Source organism: Tursiops truncatus, chromosome 7 (assembly GCF_011762595.2).
Source record: "Tursiops truncatus isolate mTurTru1 chromosome 7, mTurTru1.mat.Y, whole genome shotgun sequence".
NCBI classification, from domain to species: Eukaryota; Metazoa; Chordata; class Mammalia; order Artiodactyla; family Delphinidae; genus Tursiops; species Tursiops truncatus.
The window spans coordinates 32,658,227-32,678,697 of NC_047040.1; the positions used below are offsets into that span (position 1 = coordinate 32,658,227).

The following is a 20,471-nucleotide window of genomic DNA, read 5'->3' on the forward strand; positions in this document are numbered from 1 at the left end:
TATATTCCTTATCTACTCTGATAGCCTATATCCTGGAAAATGTCTATAATATTAAGTGTATTATTTAAACCAACAAACAGAAATGAAAAAGAACAATTTGTTTCTACTGTACCTTAGCTGTTTCCTTACTGCATACACTTGTTGTATTCCCTGTGATACTAGTTCTTGAATTTTATGTGCTACTTGAGGATGTAGACGTGAGGGTAATGTACAGTTCTCATCTCTAACTGCAGCTTCCTCTTCTTCAAGAGAAGACATAGGAAAAGGGGAAGGTGATAAAGGGAGGCAGGGAGTCTCTAATTCGTGATACTGATGAGCTTGCTGAGTAGGTAACTGTACATACCACCTGACAAGAAAAAATATTTAAAATTATATTACTAGACAAAGGCAAGAATCAGGGCTTCCCTGGTGGTGTAGTGGTTGAGAATCTGCCTGCCAATGCAGGCGACACGGGTTCGAGCCCTGGTCTGGGAAGATCCCACATGCCACGGAGCAACTAGGCCCGTGAGCCACAACTACTCAGCCTGCGCATCTGGAGCCTGTGCTCCGCAACAAGAGAGGCCGCGACAGTGAGAGGCCCACGCACCGCGATGAAGAGTGGCCCCCGCTTGCCACAACTAGAGAAAGCCCTCGCACAGAAACAAAGACCCAACACAGCCAAAAATCAATAAATTAAAAAAAAAAAGCAACAATCATAGTTACTTATGTTAATACTCATCAGGAGAAGGAATCATCGTTTAAGAAAAATTATATGATTATATGATATTAAATAAATGTAAATTTAAAATTTTTACGTAAATTAAATAAAAATAAAATAAATATAAATAAAAGTTAAAATGTTCTGTCTTAACTCTTCTAAGATTGGCTTTATACCCAATTAAATAAAAATCTTTATAAACCTTTATAGACTTTTACTATGTCCTTAAAGTTAAGGAGGGTGCAAGATTTAGGTATACATGAAAATGGTATTTAAAATTTCATATTAAGTAAACTTTACCTCACAATAATGAGATTTTAAAATCATCTTTTGAATTGTGTATTTTCCCATTCTTCTACCATTTTGTTCCCAAATTACAACTTCTGTGTTGTACGTATAATCCTCCTAACCAAAGAGTGGATAAAATTTAGTGCCTACGAAGATCGAGCTATGTGAGGGAATGTTCTCAGACAGGAACTCAACATACTGCCCCCATAGCACTCCAGCTCCTTTTGCCCCAATGAGCAAGAGAATCAACTAAAAGGTGAACACAGATTTCTTACAGCCATGCAGTAAAACAGATTCTAGGAAAATGAACTTATCTGATAGGATACAGTTTTAATAAATATCTTTATACAAAATGCTTGCACTGTCTGATATTGCATGAAACGGAGCCTACTTAAAAATTATACAAAATGTTCTCCAAACTGAAGAGTCTAATTATTGATTGTATTTATTTTTCATATATCTGAAACTTTTTCTAAAGATCACATAAAAACTGTATTCCATACACTTAACCCCCTTATAAATTCTTCACCTGGACCAGCACATAAATGAAAGTAAGAAAGAAAGCTAATATTTCTTATTTAAAACCTGAAGCATGAAAGATATAAAATGGAATTTTATATAGGGCTTAGAATTCATATCTGGCTGCCATAAGTAATCAAAGATGGGTTTTAAAAATATATGTAGGTGACTGCAAGTTCAGTTCCTAATAAGTATCTGAAAAAACGTACTAAATATATAATAAAATGTGTTGCTAAATATGTATTTATCATTTGGGGAAAAAACTTCCACATTGTATAAAGAATTCTTTGGTTAAAATTATCCACATTTGGACGATAAACTCAATGGCTTATACAGTGGTAAATCATTTTAATACCTAGGGAGCAACTAATAAGACATCTATCTACCTTATAAAAACCATTTCTTAAGGAAATAATTGGAAAACATAATAATTTCTCTTATTACAGAATTCTTCCAAATGGAGCGAAGTAATTTGTAAAATAAAAGAACAATATAAATGTCATACCTAAGAACACCACCAGCATCTACCAAGTTCTTCTTTAGCATGTTAAAGGCTTTTTCCTGCTCCATTCGGATTATTTTCCTGTCAATTTTGGGGTCTGTAGGAACTCTATATTCAGGAAATTTCTGTACCTTTTTAATGTAAATCCTTTTTATAAGAAAAAGAAGAATTGTTTTCATTATACTATAACCTCAAGACTAACTTATCAACCACAAGTTTACTTTAGCATTAGTTTAGCAGAGTTTAGAGAAAATTCGATTAATCTAGAAAGCATTCAGATAATTATGTGAAAGATATGCCATATTTTCCGTGTATAATACTCAGCAAGTTAATAATCATTACTTTAGTAAAAATGTCTAAATATTATGAATATTAACTTTTTTTTTCTGGATCTGTCTCTTCTCCATTCTCCCTGAAGCTGTAAACACCTCACACCTGGATTACTTTACTACCTGCCTTCTGGAGCCTCTAGGCCTCCAGTCTTCTATTTCTTAAATCCACTAGATATATCAATGCCACAATAATTCTTTGCATTTGTACTTCTCTGTTGAAGAATCCATCTGTTCTTTAATCAAGCACAAATTTCTTAGCATTCAAGGCATTCTATATGATTCTAATTTATTTACCCATCTTTTCATCACTTCAAATATAAAATTGCTTTTCCTGTTAAGTTTATCATCTCAATGTTCCTTCCTCCTCTGATACCAAATACACAATCATGCTATATCTTTCTTTATATCATTCTCCTACCCTACCATATCTTCCTTCTAATTCTCTATCTACCAAATTCAATCTAAACTTCAGTATCCAGGTTAAGTTCCATTTTCTTTCCTGTTAATGAGTTTGCTAGGATATATTCCTTCTCTGAAGACAGTTAGCTAATCCACATATTTAACATTATATACAATACTATTATGTTCTCTTATAGTTTGTTGCTTCCTGATCTACCCCAACAATATTTTAAGTTTCCCATGATTAAGTAAAATCATATACCTCTTTTAGTCTCCCCTCCTTCCCATGGCACCCAATGTTGTTGCTGGGCGCAGAGCAGATACTCAAAAAGTACTTATAGAATGATAGAGAATAAAATTATCTCTTCACGTATAGATTTTCTCCCAAGTTATATCTAAAGTTCTACATTGCTCATATTTAAAAGCAATGTTTTGTTTAATGATCTACACTGCTTATATTTAAAAGCAAAGTTTTGTTTAATGGTCAGGTTTAAATATTGTCTAAAGTTATCATTATCAGATTAAACATGAAAAGTCTTCTTAACTGGCTTTAAAAACTTCTTGAGAATGCTGGGGTTTGTGATATGAGATGTAATGCTAAAATAAAATGTTTCAAAGCTCAACTAAATCCAACATTTACATGTTATTTAAAAATTTTATCTTATGATTTAAAACACTTTCAATGTGTGAAAAAAGAATATTAGTAAAGAACATTACAAAAATCTTTAATTGGTGCACATTATTCATTCTCAGCCACAGCAATGACTACTCAGTAGTCCTATTCTACCTAAAACTTACTCTGCTGGTCTTCTACATTGCTGGTATGAATATAATTGGTAAAATCACTCTACAAAGCAACTCTGCAACACCTGTCAACATTTAAAAAGAATACAACACTTGCCCTAGCAATTTCATTTCAAGGAATTTATTCCATCAATATACTTACACAAGTGTACAAATAGGTACAATGTTATTAGCTGAAGCTTTGTATATAATAATAAAGAATATTTTCCAGAGCCTACATGTCCATTGTTGGAGGACTAATTAAGTAAATGATAATTCATCTATAAATGAAATATTATATAGCTATTAAAAAGAAGGAACCATGAAAATAACATAATTTGTATGTCAATTTTATCTCACTTTTTAAAATCAGTTGATCAATCAATAAAAAGAAGTAATCGGTTCATTTAAATATAGACATGGAGCCAACTTTGAGATATACTGAGAATGAAAAAAATAGAGTAAAACAAGGTCCTACTGTATAGCACAGGGAACTATATCAATATCCTGTGATAAGCCATAATGGAAAAGAATATGAAGAAGAATATTTATACGTATAACTGAATCACTTTGCTGTACAGCAGAAATTAACACAACATTGTAAATCAACTATACTTCAATAAAAAATTTTTTTAAATGTAGAGGAATATATATCTCTACATTCACACTAGTATGAAGCATAATAGCTGTGCAGCAAATAACTACAATAGGCATTCAGAATGGAAATGTATCAATGTGAATTCATAGCCGGAAAGAAGGTATGCTACTACCCAAATTTAAGGAAAGAAAATATTAGTAATCTTTACTGAGATCTTCAACATTTATGACAGTAGAGTATATACCTATATGCATATACACAGAATATCTTTGCAAGGTTACTCAAGAAATTGATAAGAGTTGTTGCCTTAAAGTGGGACACAGGAAGCAGGGGTAAGAGGAAACAGATTTCACTGTATGCTTTTGGCACTGCTTAAACTTAATAAAAATGTGCATATTAGCTATTCAAAAATAAGTACTTAATAAAAAAGAAATAAAAGAAAATAAAGCTTACCGGGCTGGACAAGTAGCTTTGTAGAGCTGACAAGACCTGCTTTCCTGCTCACTGATTTTTTTTAACTGGAAACCTTTTCTTCTTGGCCCATACTGACACTCCATTACCACAGCTCTACTCCCTGTGGGCCAAAACCAACTATTGATATTTAATTCAAGTATCCATCTGTTCTGGACACTAGATTAAAAATAACTTGGTGGTGGCAATGACAAAATCTATACTTCCAATTATACAACCTTAAGGAAAGAAAACATCAGTAAGACTTACTAAGATGTACAAACACATAAATTTAAAAGTTTATTGTAATAGTTACCAAATGTACCGCATTATGGTAAGGAAATTAGCAAATACCACATTTACTGACTGTCAACTGGTATTTACATATGTATGGTTTTTAATAATTAAAATTTACTACTTTATAAGTAGAAATTAGCAAATGCTATATTTGTTAGTAAATATTAGTATCATTTAAAATTTTATTTCCTTTTATAATTCCTTATTTCTTTTTGAGCTGTTAGAATAATGTGATTACCAGCCTCTAAGATGGCTCCCAATGATCTCTGCCTCTTAGTACTCATGTCCTTGGTAATCCCCTCCCCTTGAGCATGAGCTAGACTTACTAACTTACTTCTACTGAACATGGCAGAAGTGACAGGATGTTATTTTTGATATTAGGTTATAAAAAGACTGTGACTTCCATCTTGGGTACTTTCTTGCTCTTGCTTGGATTGCTCTCTCCTGGTGAAATCAGATATCATGTGGTGAGACAGCTCTGTGAAGAGGCCCACCTGGCAAGGAATAAGGCCTGCCAACAGCCACATGAGTGAGCATGGAAGCAGATCCTCCCCCAGTCAAGTCCTGAGACGACGGCAGATCCAGCCAACATCTTAATTGCAGTCTTGTGAGAGAACCTGGGGCAGAACCACCTTGTTAAGCTGCTCTTGGATTCTTGACCCATAGAAACTGTGAGACAATAAATGTTTGTTGTTTTCAACCACCACATTTGGGGTAATTTGTTACAGTACCATAGATAACACAAATAAGCAGAAGTGAAAACTATACAATCTAGGATTTTAAGTTGGATATCCTAATCTATGTAGGGTACAGCAAACTTACCAAATATAAAACCCAAAACCCCAGGGACTTCCCTGATGGCCCAGTGATAGAATCCACCTTCCAATGCAGAGGACACAGGTTCGATCACTGGTCGGGGAACTAAGATCCCGCATGTCGCAGGGCAAGCAACGACAGAGCCCACGTGCTCTAGAGCCCACACGTCACAACCAGAGTGCCCACAAGCCGCAACCACTGAGCCTACATGCTCTAGAGCCTGCACAGCAAACTAGAGAGAAGCCCACGTGCCACAACGAAGAGCCCGCGTGCCGCAAGATCCCGCGTGCCACAACTAAGACCCAATGCAGCCAAATAAATAAATAAATATATATTTTTAAAAACCCTGAAAAACACCAACCATGAATAAAAGTGTTGATAAGGCTGATAACTAACTTCTTCTAAATGATGGTAAAAGGAAAATCACAGTTTGAGAAACAATATTTTATAATACATAAAACAAAGAATATGCAGAATATAAAGAACCATAAATAATTTAAAAATAAAAACTAACTACCAAACAGAAAAATGGGCAAAGACTATGAATAGGCAATTCAGAAAGGAAACAAAAGGATATTAAATAAACAAAAAGACGCTCAACTTCACTAGTAAACAGGGAAATGCAAATTGAAACAATACTAAGGACTTCGCTGGTTGCACACTGGTTAAGAGTCCACCTGCCAATGCAGGAGACATGGGTTCAAGTCCTGGTCCGGGAAGATCCCACATGCCACGGAGCAACTAAACCCGTGCGCCACAACTACTGAGCCTGCATTCTAGAGCCCGCGAGCCATAACTACTGAGCCCGCGTTGCCACAACTACTGAAGCCCACACGCCTAGAGCCCGTGCTCCGCAACAAGAGAAGCCACCACAATGAGAAGCCCACACACTGCAATGAAGAGTAGCCCCCACTTGCCGCAACTACAGAAAGCCCATGTGCAGCAACAAAGACTCAACACAGCCAAAAATTCATTAATTTAAAAAAATAAAACAATAGTAAGATACTCTCTCACACTCTTCAAATTGGTAAACATAAAAAATTTGACAATACTCTAAAACAACTGAATCCACTGATCAATCTTACAGTTAAAAATGCTACATAGGTAGTGATAAGAAATACACAGCACACCTATGAAGTATTCTCGCAAAATACTTTAATCAAGATTAAATCCTCATTTAATCAAACTCATACATCTAACAGATTACAGGAAATACAGGAGATAAAAGAACATGTTAAAAAACACCAGAGATAGAATCAGCAAAATCCTGAATATGGCAAAGTGTACAGGACAAACTACCTGGGGGAAAAGAGGAGAGAAGTTTTTAGATGAGAAGAAACTTAACCAAATTTGATCCATAAACTTGGTAACTTAACCAAATTTGATCCATAAACTTGGTTTGCATGTGAATTTATACAAACCTCTGCAAAAAGAATTATGGTAAGTGGAGAAATGTGAACAATGGACAACTTATGATATTAGGAAATTACTGTTCGGACTCCTTTGGTGGTCCAGTGGTTAAGACTCCACGCTTCCACTGCAGGGGGCGTTGGGGAACTAAGATTCCACATGCCATGCAGCATGGCCAAAAAATTAAAAATTACAACATTAAAAAAAAAAAAGAAATTACTGTTAATTTTTTAAAGTGGGATAATGGGATATCCTTATATTTCAGATATATACTTTAATACCTTAAATACCTTATATACTTTTAGTAGTTATTGATGAAACGATATCTGGAATTTCCTGTAAAATCATCTTTAGTAACTATAGATGAAATGATATCTGGAATTTCCTGAAGAAGTGGGTAGGGGTATAAATGACATAAGATTGACCACATGCTGATACTTGTTGAAGCTGGATGATGCATACACGGAGTTATGAGATTTCATACATTATTACCTCTACTTTGATATGCATATGAAAATTCCCATAGCATAAAGATTTTTAAAAATCTGACAATGTCAAATCATAGAATGAATGTGGGAAAGGGAAATTTTCATACATTGCTCAAAGGACTAAAAATTGATACAGGTTGTCAATTCCTCACGTATGATTCTCATATTTAAAAAGCATGGAAAACAAAAATTTTTGGAATACATTTGGCTGCAAAACCTGACCTGAACTTTATGAGGCTATTTATAGTCTTTATTCCTTTTAGTGTGGCTATGCATAATGAATTACTGTGTTTGATTATGTGATATTGTCTATGGAATACTTGCTAGGAGTATTCTGTAATATTACCATATTATAGTCCAAAAATACAGAATTCTGAAATACATTTGGGAAAAAAAAGTTTAGAGATTTTGGACCTGAACACCACCTTAGAGAGCAACTTGAGATAATCTTGTAAAGTAATTCCACTTTAATGCACACACTCTAGTAAACTACTTACAACTTTCCAACAGAAAACATGTATCATGGAGGTTAGACCATAGAATTCTTTGTAATATTGAAAAATTGGAAACAACCTAAATGATCATTAGTAGAAAAATAACTGCAGTTTGGTCATACGCTGGAATAACCAAATTTAAGTAATAGATTATTATATAATGTTAAATTATATAATAATTAATTTGGGTTAACTAGAATTTATAGTTATCAATATGGATAGATTTCAAAAATAAGAATGAGTGAAAAGTTTACCTAAGAATATCTATAGTTTATTACTTACACATACTTTAAAATGTTCAAAACAATAAAATATATTATTATAAATACAAACATGTATGATAAAGTATAAAAATACACACCAAATTCATGTAGTAGCTGCCTGAGGGGAGTTAAGAAGGGATTTTAAACTGGGGAGGAGAATAAAATCTGGGCAGAAGGGGTTACATTTATCTCAGCTTCCTCTAAGTAGTTCTCTTTACCCTCAGAGGTCCAGGATGAGGCTGCAACTCTTCTAGTTAAATCAATGCCCCCATATTTCTCAAATAAATCACTTATTCTTAGGTTCTTTGGGGTCTGACTAGTCCTACGGTGACTCTCTGGAAATTGTCTGAAACTCTACTGCTTTAGTAAACACTAGCCCAGTGTTTGAGAATGCTGTATGTAACATACCTGATACTTGAGAACCCTAATATTAGAATTCTATATAATAACTCCAGATTGTATACCAGTTCTATACAGTAACTCCTGAGTTATACACTATATAAAATGGACACCGATTTTTTTCCCAAAAGACAAATCAAGAGAGAAGGAGAGACTATCAGGATTGGATGGGAAAAAAAAAAAAACCAACCAGCTATACATATTTAAAATAATAAAACTGCTCTGTGGTTTGATTTTTATTAAACAGGTCTACCCGGAATTTAAATATTTTTTACTTTCTATTTTTCAGTATGAAGTATTATTTATTTACCCTAATATACTAAAATACAATTTTACAACATAAAATAATTGGTTATATTTACTGTAAGTTTTCTTTTTAGTTTAATATGCATTTTCACCAATTAACAGTCAGTTGTCATCTACCAAAATGAAAATGTTATCACCTTAGGAAAACCACATTTTCACAACAGATCATGGCTGCTGCTGAACTTTTTAAAATAAATCTTTAAAAAAGTACCTGCATTGACAAATGGGATTCCATCATATGGGACATACTGGGATTTCCACATCAAGCGTGTAGCTGGCTTGGCTGGGCTTGGAGATTGGCGGGTCCCCCAAACACTCTGTGTTTGCTGCTTGTGAAATGTTAGGACACTTTCTAATTCAGTCTCACTTACACAGTAGCCACGGTATGAATCTCCAATTTTCTGCATGTAGAAATTCACACACATATCACTTATTCAGATATACATTTCTTACTTCCATTTTATGGTTCCATTCTTGTTCTTTATTCTTTAGCTCCCACTTTTAACTTCCACCTTGCTAATATATTTTTAAGTATTTTTGTAAGCTGTCTTAAATTCTTCCTGAAATAAGGCAAGGTATAAACAAATCATGTAAATAAATTGATATTATCTATCCACAACCTTGTGAGTATCCCTCAACTAGAAGAAAAGCTTTTTCTATACCCAGAGAAATTTTTTAACTGTGATCTCTTAAACTGAAATGCATTTAGACCTAGAATTGATTCCAGGTATGTTTCTCCCTTATAGGGAATAAGAGCAGAGATGTGGAATAGAGATCTTTTTCCTCCTAATTAGACTAAACATTTCACCTGGCAAGAATACATTTAACAAAAGGAAGGTATCAACATACTTTTGTAGGTATACTTTGAGCCATAATAAAAAGAGATATTCTGATTCCAAACAATACATTATCTACAATTTCCCCTAAAAATAACGAAAATGCCTATGCTTATGAATTTTCTTCTAGCCTAGATATTTCCTCATCAAAATATCCCTACAAATAAAAGTAGGAACATTAACTCTAGCTATAGCATGTTTGTACAAATAAAATGAATACAGCATATAATGTTGTTAATGAAAGGAAAAATTCAGAATTAGTACAATGCAGTCAGACCCATATCAGGAGATAAAAGTTTAATGCAGTATTGAAATTTGTCCAACTAACAGATTTTGGTCAAATCTAAAAAATGCCTATAAGAAAAACACCTTTAAATGGAAATTCAAAAAGTAAAAAGGACTACTAAGCAATATTTTTAAGCAAAATGCAGAAAATATTTCTTCAGCCATTAACCAAAAATGTTTTTCACTATTGATATAGCTTGGAGAAAAAGAATCCTTCAATCTTTGAGATAATTCAGGCTGCTGGACAGTTTTAACTAATTTCTTACAAGATATATGATGTTAGATTAGCTACACAATGTACCATGGTGTAAAATGAAGTAATTTGGCCACATAATTGCTAATGCTTTAATGTCCATAGCATTTCATAAAGTTTATAATAATGATGTTAAAAACCCTCATCAAACGACAAGAATAGTACCTTTAGGAAACCAGTGAAAAACTATGACTAACAAAAAGTGTGAAGGGAAAAAAAATCTTACTGTCTATACATACATACGTACGTAACACTTAGAAAAGCAACAACAGTGATGATGTCCTAACAAATGTAATACATCATTAGACTTCATGATTAGAAATTTTCTCAAAACATTAAAACTCAAGTAATGTTTTTCCTTGCCATATTTTAAGATTTGTTTAAAACAATGAAGCATTTTAATAATTAAATACTCATTACCATATATGGTTTATATGTAGAAGTGCATGGTCCTTTTCCACAAAAAGTGTATAGTCTAAAAGGTATATAATAGTGAACAGCCCAAGCTAGCAAATAATTAAGAATGGTAATGGTAATAATTATCAAAGAATTTTAAGAGATAAATAAGGACTTCTCCAGTGGCGCAGTGGATAAGACTCCGCGCTCCCAATGCAGGGGGCCCCAGGTTTGATCCCTGGTTAGGGAACTAGATCCCACATGCATGCTGCAACTACGAGTTTGCATGTCACAACTAAGGAGCCCGTGAGCTGCAACTAAGGAGCCTGCCTGCCGCAACTAAGAGCCGGCACAACCAAATAAATACATAAATAAAATTTTAAGAGATAAATAGGTAAAAGATAAAGTAATCATTAGACTATTACAGAAAAGAAATATAGGACTTGCATTGGGATTTGAAGAATAGTAGTTAGAAAGGTTAGTAGAAGAAAAAATAACATATTAGGAAATGGAAATAAACACAAGTGAAGGAGGAGATAAAGGAAGATTCTGAAGTGTGTGTACCAAGTAGGAATACTTGGCTAACATGAATGAAAGATGAATTGGAGAAAAGCAGGAAATAAAAAAGGATAAGATAAGGTGATACCTGATTATAGAAGACCTTGAAAGCTAGTAACAAGTAGCTAAATGATGTGGAAAAATAACACTGAGCTTATTGGGCAGTGAGAAAAGACAATGAAAGTAATATTTAAAGATAAGTAGTTTTAGAAAACTACACAGTAAGGACTAGAAATGGAAAAGTCAAAGAGATTAATGGGAAGGCTGTTACCATAATTGAGTTCAAGATAACAAAGGTCTGTGGGAAAAGCTCCCTTTAAACCACTTTAAAGAAAAAAACTAAAAGAATCAGGTGACTATCTGAATATGGGAAAGGAAGAAATTAGTCTAAAACTTTGTATCTAAGGAGATGGTATTTGTTATTACACAGACAAGGAATTTAGGAAGTAGAGCTAGTTGTGGTATGGCAGATAATTTCTCTTTAGATATGGTGAATTTGAGGTGAAATCTAAGTAAAGCTTCAAGTAAGTAGCTAGAGATCTGGGACAAAAGCAAGGGCAGAATTAAAGAACTGGTGATAGAGATTTGGGAGTCATTTTTATAAAACTGAGAATTGAAAGTCAACAAAGCTGTTAAGCTCTACAAGGGATAAAATGTAGAGAAATAAGACAAGGTCAAATGGTGACTCTTGAAGAATTTCTGCTGAGAATATGAAAAGAAATAAATGCCAAGCAAAGAAACAGAAGGAATGATTAAAGGATAAAAAGTAGAGAAACATGATAGTGAAGTTTTATGGAAGACAAGGGAAAAGAGTTGTAAGAGAAGAAATGAAATGACAGTGAAGTGTGAAGGGATTTATAAGATCTCTGCTTTAACAGAGCTTACAAGCTCTAAGGAATAAAAGAGTTAGCACAAACATGAACAAAATATTACAGATACAGCTTCTATTAGTTGTACTCAAAAGTGGACATTTTGGGATGAATTGTAGTTATAATCAACTAAGTGAATCTACATAAGGATTATTTTTTAACTCACCTCACAGCTCCTAAGACGACAGGCCCATATAGGTGTGTTAGAAGAAAGTGGCTGGAGTGGAGCCAAAAAGGGTTCTTCAAGTATTCTGGGATGGGGGGGCATATATAAATATATATTACAAGTTACACACACACACACACACACACACACACACACACATACACACACACAGCATTCAGTTGCTTTATCCTCTTAGCCAGTCAAAGACAATACTGAGGTCATCAATTAGAAATTGTAATAATAATGGCAGATCGGTCTGATGGATGTAATTATGCTTTTTTTAATCATTACTATTTCATCAATTGCTAAAGCAAAAGTCTAACTTTGTTCTTCCAAATACCTGTAGTTTCAACAAATTCAAGTGTTTTATATATCTTTCTCAGAGCTTATTTTGTATTCTCACATAATTATTTTTCATTTAACAAAAAATGAGTGAATAAACCATCTTCAGGTGACTTATTAACAGTACCAAGATATTACGTCAAGTTCTAAAGTTAAATGTCACAAATATTATGTTACCTTTAAAATATTTTCATAGAACAATTAAAATATAATACAAAACCCATGTCTATATTTCCCTAAATTATTATAAACAGTGTTATTTTTAGGCAAAAGTAAAAGCTGAAATAGACATTAACAAAAAACATTTTAAACACTTTACCACAGAGGAATTAAATGCATAAAAATGTGATGAACCATTAAAAATTATAGGACCTAGAATGGATATTTCTTTTTTTAAAAAACTGTATTAGTGCCAGACGTTTACAGATTGCTTCAAAAGATAACAGGCAAATGTCACTGAGGAAAAGTAGCACGTTGGCCTTTTATAGATTCTAAAGTAGCTCCCTTATTGCCAAGATGTTATTAAAATGATTAAGGATGTATTTGATGATGGTTTATTCTATTTTCTGAATTTCTGATCTTTTCTATAGTCAGCCAGCTTTAAATGTGATAATGTAAAAAGAGATTTCCATGGTGATGTTCAAAGATGAGCTCCTCTTTCTCATTGACTCACCTGGTCACTGTCTTTTTGGGCAATGTGAGGGATGCATGTGGATGAAGAATGTAACTACTGTTATTGTCTGCTAGAGAATCCACTCTTACAGTTGGTAAGTTTCCGTCACTGGGTTTCTCTTCAGAGACATCTTAACAATAAGAACAAGAACAAAGCAACATCAATATCTTGAATAAGACCATGAGAATGTAATGAACTGGAACTAATACATTTGAAATAGGAAAGATATACTCTGAAGCTAAAGATAATAAAACTTATACTTTATTGAGAATTTCTCTGATAAACTTGTTTACTTTTAAACTGTAATACTGACTACTAAAGTTTTGGAACTTATATTGAACAGCTAGGATATAAAAGTGGTAGAAGTAATTGATACTATTAATAGTATCACAATATAATAGGAAAATGTAAGACTAATTCTTTTAGTTTTTATACCATGTTTGTAATGTTTTCTGCAAACTATGTTTTCTTTTCCTTAAGTTGTAACAACGGTTATCAAAGACAAAGAACCATAACACTAAAGTAAGAATTATTTGCCCTAAACCATTATCTATGAAAACATGACAACAGTGTAGCTATGATGTTAGAAAAGAGATTCAAATAGATGGAAAAGGAAGGGAAGAAAAAGGAAAAGAACGAATAGGGATAATATCAAATAGGTAGAAAAAGAATAAAATAAAAAGAAATAGGGGGACTTCCCTGGTGGTGCAGTGGTTAAGAACCTGCCTGCCAATGAAGGGGGCACGAGTACAAGCCCTGGTCCAGGAAGATCCCACATGCCACGGAACAACTAAGCCCATGTGCCACAACTACTGAGCCTGCACTCTAGAGCCCATGAGCCACAAGTACTGAGCCCACATGCCACAGCTACTGAAGCCCGCACGCCTAGAGCCCACGCTCTGCAACAAAAGAAGCCACCGCAATGAGAAGCCCGCACACCACAACAAAGAGTAGCCCCTGCTCGCTGCAATTAGAGAAAGCCCACATGCAGCAACAAAGACCCAACACGTACAAAAATAAAAAATAAATAAATACGGACTTCCCTGGTGGTGCAGAGGTTAAGAATCCGCCTGCCAATGAAGGGGACATGGGTTCGAACCCTGGTCCGGGAAGATCCCACATGCCGCAGAGCAACTAAGCCTGTGCTCTAGAGCCCATGAGCCACAACTACTGAGCCCACAAGCCTAGAGCCCATGTTCCACAACAAGAGAAGCCACTGCAATGAGAAGCCCGCACACCACAACGAAGAGCAGCCCCCGCTCGCCACAACTAGAGAAAGCCCATGCACAGCAACGAAGACCCAATGCAGCCAAAAAATAAATTAATTAAAATAAATAAATTTATTTAAAAAAATGGGGAGTATGATTCTTTCTGAATCTGAAGGAACAAAGAGGAAAAAAGCAAAGAGGATGAGAAGAATAGTTAAAAAAAAAAAGTGTCACATGTCTAACAACATTGATAAAAATATAAAATAAAAATTTCTCCAGTAGCTATTAGCACCATGTTCTTGTTATTGTTGCTGTCATTATTACTGTTATTAAAATTAAGAAGAATTTATTTTATGCTCACTGGTCATTTGGGAGGAACCAAGAGTCAACCAGCTTCACAGAATTCCAAAATGAAATAGACAGCTAACCTAGACAGGAGTTGAAAAATGAACTTGAAATTTATTTGGGCTAAGAAACTTTTTCTAATCATTCAGTTCACAATCTTACCCAAAGAGATCAATTTTAGCACTGACTTTCATGAGGTGATTTTCTGAATATACGTTTGTTCTTTAAAACGTTCTTAAATCCCCTATATCCCATGATTACTCACCCTGAGGACTATTCACATCCACAAGCTGCCCCTGAGGTACAATCACTTGTGTCGTTCCTGTCTGGGTAGATGGAATTACACGCAGCACCTGTCCATTTTCTGATGGGCTGGCAACAATCATCTTGGAGGCATTTTAAAAAAATCAAATGCATAAGTCTACAATGATTCAAAAGAATCATTACTTAAAAAATTAGTAGACATGCCTACCTCTACAGCAGATACTATCATTTTCTTCGCTTTATAGATGAAAACACTGAGGTACCTAAAAATTTTTTCCCAAAGTCTCACAATTGATAAGTGGTAAAGCTAGGATTCAAAACAGGCAGTTTGATCCTATGTCCTATGATCTTAACCACCTATGATCTTAATCATTACATGGACGTGAGGTCTAATTACTTAGTAACCTGAACACGTAAGTCTCTGACTACACTAAATATATTTACTTTTTTCTACTTACTGTATTATCCACACGTTTGACCTATTTGTGTGATAATCACTGGTCTCATATTTTAAGTCATTTTCATTTAAAAACAGTAACTTAGATGTCTAATTAAACAGGATTTATTTTTATATCTCTGCATTTTTATATATCCTGTCTTGGTCTATAAGGAATACTACAGAGTGACCCAAAAGTCTGAAAACATAGGGGAATTGTATATTTATTATTTCCTTTGGTGTTTTTGTTTGTTTTTTTCAGTTTAACAAATGAACTCCTTGCCTCAAATTTAGAGGAATGTCAACTAAGAAAGCGTCTAAAGTTGAAGAAAAACATTTTGAGCCTATCATTTAAAAATATAACTAATATATTATTTAAAATTAAGTTTATCCTATATTTCCAGACTTTCTGGATACCTTATAAACTTTATTACCTAAAAACTACTCTTCTACTAACAGTTTTACTGTTTTACCTGAAATTCCCTGTCCTCAGTTTTCCCTAGGGCAAATAACTGTCCTTAATCATTCCAACCCACTTTCTCAAACTTCCCTTTTGCTATGTAAAACATGAAAACTTTGCTGATGGCCTGATAGAGACGGCATCACTTTTAGAGAGGGTCATTTGAAAAACTTTAAATTTGGGGAAAAAAAAAACCACCCTTAAACCTCAACAAAACAGAAAGCTTTCAATATAATCATAAACATTTCCCAGAAATTAAGAGTAGAAATTTTTTCCTTCCCTCAGTGTTTGTCAAGTTTCTTGAGATAAAAATATCTTGCCATATCTCTTATACCTCTTATTACTTCAGCATGAAAATCAACTGTAAACTCTGAGGATGATAATTCCTTTTCATTTGTGGAGTTCATACTAAGCAGCAGGACTTTACATGGATCGGGTTGGCCAAAAGGTTCGTTTGGTTTTTTCTGTAAGATGGCTCTAGTAGCACTTAGTTGACTTTAACTTCATTCAAAACAATTTTGTTAGAGTTTACGTGACAGCTGTCATATCAGTGTGCATTTAAAAAAAGACTGATCAAAATTGGTGAATTTTTTTATAAATGTTTATTGGCATCATAATTTTTTTTTTTTTTTTTTTTTGGTTGCGCCAGGTTCTAGTTGCTGCCGGTGGGCTCCTCAATTGCGGCCACTGGGCTCCTTAGTTGCAGAATGTGAACTCTTAGTTGCTTCGTGCATGTAGGATCTAGTTCCCTGACCAGGGATGGAACCTGGGCCCCCTGCAATGGGATCTCGGAGTCTTAACCGCTGTGCTGCCAGGGAAGTCCCAAAATTGGTGAATTTTTGTGTAGCCATTTTAATACTGAAGATGGAAGGAAAAAAACCCAACATTTTTGGCATATTATGCACTTTATTATTTCAAGAAAGGTAAAAATGCAACTGAAATGCAAAAAAAGATTTGTGCAGTGGCATGGAGAAGGCGCTGTGTCTGACTGAATGTGTCAAAAGTGGTTTGCGGGCTTCCCTGGTGGCGCAGTGGTTGAGAGTCCGCCTGCCGATGCAGGGGACACGGGTTTGTGCCCCGGTCTGGGAAGATCCCACGTGCCGCGGAGCGGCTGGGCCCATGAGCCGGAGCCTGTGCTCCGCGACGGGAGAGGCCCCAATAGTAAGAGGCCCGTGTACCGCAAAAAAAAAAAAAAAAAAAAAGTGGTTTGCGAAGTTTCGTGCTGGAGATTTCTCGCTGGATGATGCTCCACGGTCAGGTAGACCAGTTGAAGTTGATAGCGATCAAATCGAGACATTGAGAATAATCAACGTTATACCACACAGGAGATAGCCGACATACTCATAATATCCAAATCAAGCGCTGAAAATCATTTGCGCCAGCTTGGTTATGTGAATCGCTTTGATGTTTGGGTTCCACATAAATTAAGCAAAAAAACCCTTCTTGACCGTATTCCCGCATGCGATTCTCTACTTAAACGTAATGAAAACGTTCCATTTTTAAAACAAATTGTGACCGGCAATGAAAAGTGGATACTGTACAATAATGTGGAACAGAAGAGATTGTGGGGCAAGCGAAATGAACCTACACCAAAGGCCGGTCTTCATCCAAAGAAGGTGAGGTTGTGTATATGGTGGGATTGGAAGGGAGTCCTCTATTATGAGCTCCTTCTGGAAAACCAAATGATTAATTCCAACAAGTACTGCTCCCAATTAGACCAACTGAAAGCAGCACCCGACGAAAAGCATCCGGAATTAGTCAACAGAAAATGCATAATCTTCCATCAGGATAACGCAAGGCCGCATGTTTCTTTGATGACCAGGCAAAAACTGTTACAGCTTAGCTGGGAAGTGCTGATTCATCCACCATATTCACCAGACATTGCACCTTCGGATTTCCATTTATTTAGATCTTTACAAAATTCTCTTAATGGAAAAAATTTCAATCCCCTGGAAGACTGTAAAAGGCACCTGCAAGAGTTCTTTGCTCAAAAAGATAAAAAGAAAAAGAAAAAAAAGAAAAAAGAAGAAAAAAAAAAAGAAAAAAAAAAAGAAAAAAAAAAAGAAAAAAAAAAAGATAAAAAGTTTTGGGAAGATGGAATTATGAAGTTGCCTGAAAAATGGCAGAAAGTAGTGGAACAAAAGGGTGAATACATTGTTCAATAAAGTTCTTGGTGAAAACGAAAAATGTGTCTTTTATTTTTACTTAAAAACCAAAGGCACTTTTTGGCCAACCCAATATTACGTTATTTAATCTTCATCACATGTATACAAACTATATACATTTTATACATGCGGAAATTGCAACACAGTATTTACAAAACTCATTCAAGGTAACTCAGAGCTATATAGTCCTGAGCTGAAATTCAAACCCAAGCAGTCTGACTCCTTTTAACCACTACTTTGTACTGTCTCCCAATATCTGATGATGTTACTTAACCTAAAAAAAGACAAAAATAAAACAATACGAAAACCCTACTGGACTTCAAAAGGCAATAGTAATAATACTGTTGTTAATTCTTTACTCCCTGTAAATGAGATTAAATATGTGTGAAAATTTTTCATTCATTCTTAGAAAATAAGAGTGCTGTGGTTATTTTTAAATCCAAATAAAACACATATAATAAAGTTATAATTTATTCAATCATATGAAAATTTCATAATTAAGACTGATCTGTGGAATACCCCCTTAATTTTGAAACTGTTTCCAAGCACAGTGGAAAAGCATCTCCTCCATTTTCTGTTTCCTTAGCTTATTCCACCTGTTACCTAAAAACCTATTTTTAATTCATATAATTTGACAATAGTGATGATAATACTACTTTTTCTATTACCAAAAAAAGTAATTATCTTTAATCTTTGCTATGAAAATAAACATAGTTTTGGAGAGTCATCTGCTGCAATACATTTTCTTTGAGGCCGACCATGAAAATCACCAGAAAATCTTGGCTAATGAGTAGTTTTATATTTACTGTGCTCTTTGTGTACAATATTTCTAGTAAATGAAAAATATCATCCCTGCTTCACTCCAAAACCTCCTCTCATCCACTGCAGATTTACCCACTACAGAATCTTTACTAGTTCCGTGAAAGCTTCTATGTGAAAAAAAATCATACTTCAAAACAAACAAACAAAAAAGTCATTTTTTACAAAAAGCTCCACTTGGTGGAGACTTCGATAATGGGAAGACTATGCATATATGGAGGCTGGGGGTATATGGGAACTCTCTGTATTTTCTTCTCATTTTGCTGTGAACCTAAAACTGCTCTTAAAATTAAAGCCTATTAAAATAAACAATAAAAACAAAAAATCTCCACTAAGTTTCCCGGAATATCACCACCTTCTGATCTTTGGTTCTTTGGAGAAGATAGCTTCTAACACTCCATGTTCCTTACATTTATTCTCATGCTCATGCCACATGTTTCCTATTTCACAACTTCAAGCAACCCTCTGTATCATCTCCTACCGCAAACAATGTAAAATCACCTTTATAATCACTTCAGATAGAACGTTTAATACAATTACAAAGAGAATGGGAACTCGAACTTTTTTCAGACCCAGACAAATAAGCAACTTTAACATGCTTTTTAGGAAAGGTACCATGTGTAAAATGATAACCCTTCATACATTTAGACTCTTTTATCCTTCCATTAGAACACACAGACTTTCTAAATGTTCTGATAGAAACTAGAATAAATGTCAAATAAGAGGGGAAATTACAGAAGTATTTCATTTTGAACATGAAATATTAAAATGTATTGGTTCACATCTAGATTATTTGTTGCATATTAACCTCTGCTGGTGATGCAGTATGATTACAGAAGCTTACCCTAACTTTGCATTTCAGTCCTGAAGTAAGCCCAGAAATATGTTGAGCCTGAACATACACACAAAAAAGTTGTCTACAGTCAGCCACCTCTCAATCAATTACTCTCAATGCCCAAATTTAGCTGAATTATAAGGGAGCAAAAGGACACAGATTAACTCTAGAATGCTCTAGACTAGAAACAAAAATAAGAATTTTGGGTTATATGCTTGCCTACTTAAGTATAATTTATAATTGAAGTTATGATTTTAAAAATAATTTTTATTATTGAATTAAAATTTGTTGTAGAAAATTTGGAAAATACAGGCAAACAAAGAGATACATTATTCTTCATATTATTACTGATATAAATATATTATTAGAGAGCAATTTAGAACTTTTTCTCATTAATTTTATTTGAATCAAAACCATCTATCACCACATCTATTCAACTGTGAACTTGGTCGTACATATTTTTGGCTAACAGTTTAAAGCAGCACTGTCAACTTTATGCATTGTTATTCACATGACACCT

At 34.3% G+C, this 20,471-nt stretch overlaps 1 protein-coding gene across 1 annotated transcript in view; it reads right to left on the reverse strand.

Moving 5' to 3' along the window:
* Positions 1–20,471, reverse strand: part of CARF (calcium responsive transcription factor) — a 96,623-nt gene that overhangs the window by 58,810 nt on the left and 17,342 nt on the right. The window contains 7 exon segments of the mRNA XM_073807371.1: positions 113–346; positions 2,010–2,153; positions 4,572–4,692; positions 9,253–9,442; positions 12,405–12,489; positions 13,420–13,549; positions 15,238–15,358. Of these exon segments, the coding sequence (XP_073663472.1) occupies positions 113–346; positions 2,010–2,153; positions 4,572–4,692; positions 9,253–9,442; positions 12,405–12,489; positions 13,420–13,549; positions 15,238–15,358 (1,025 nt within the window).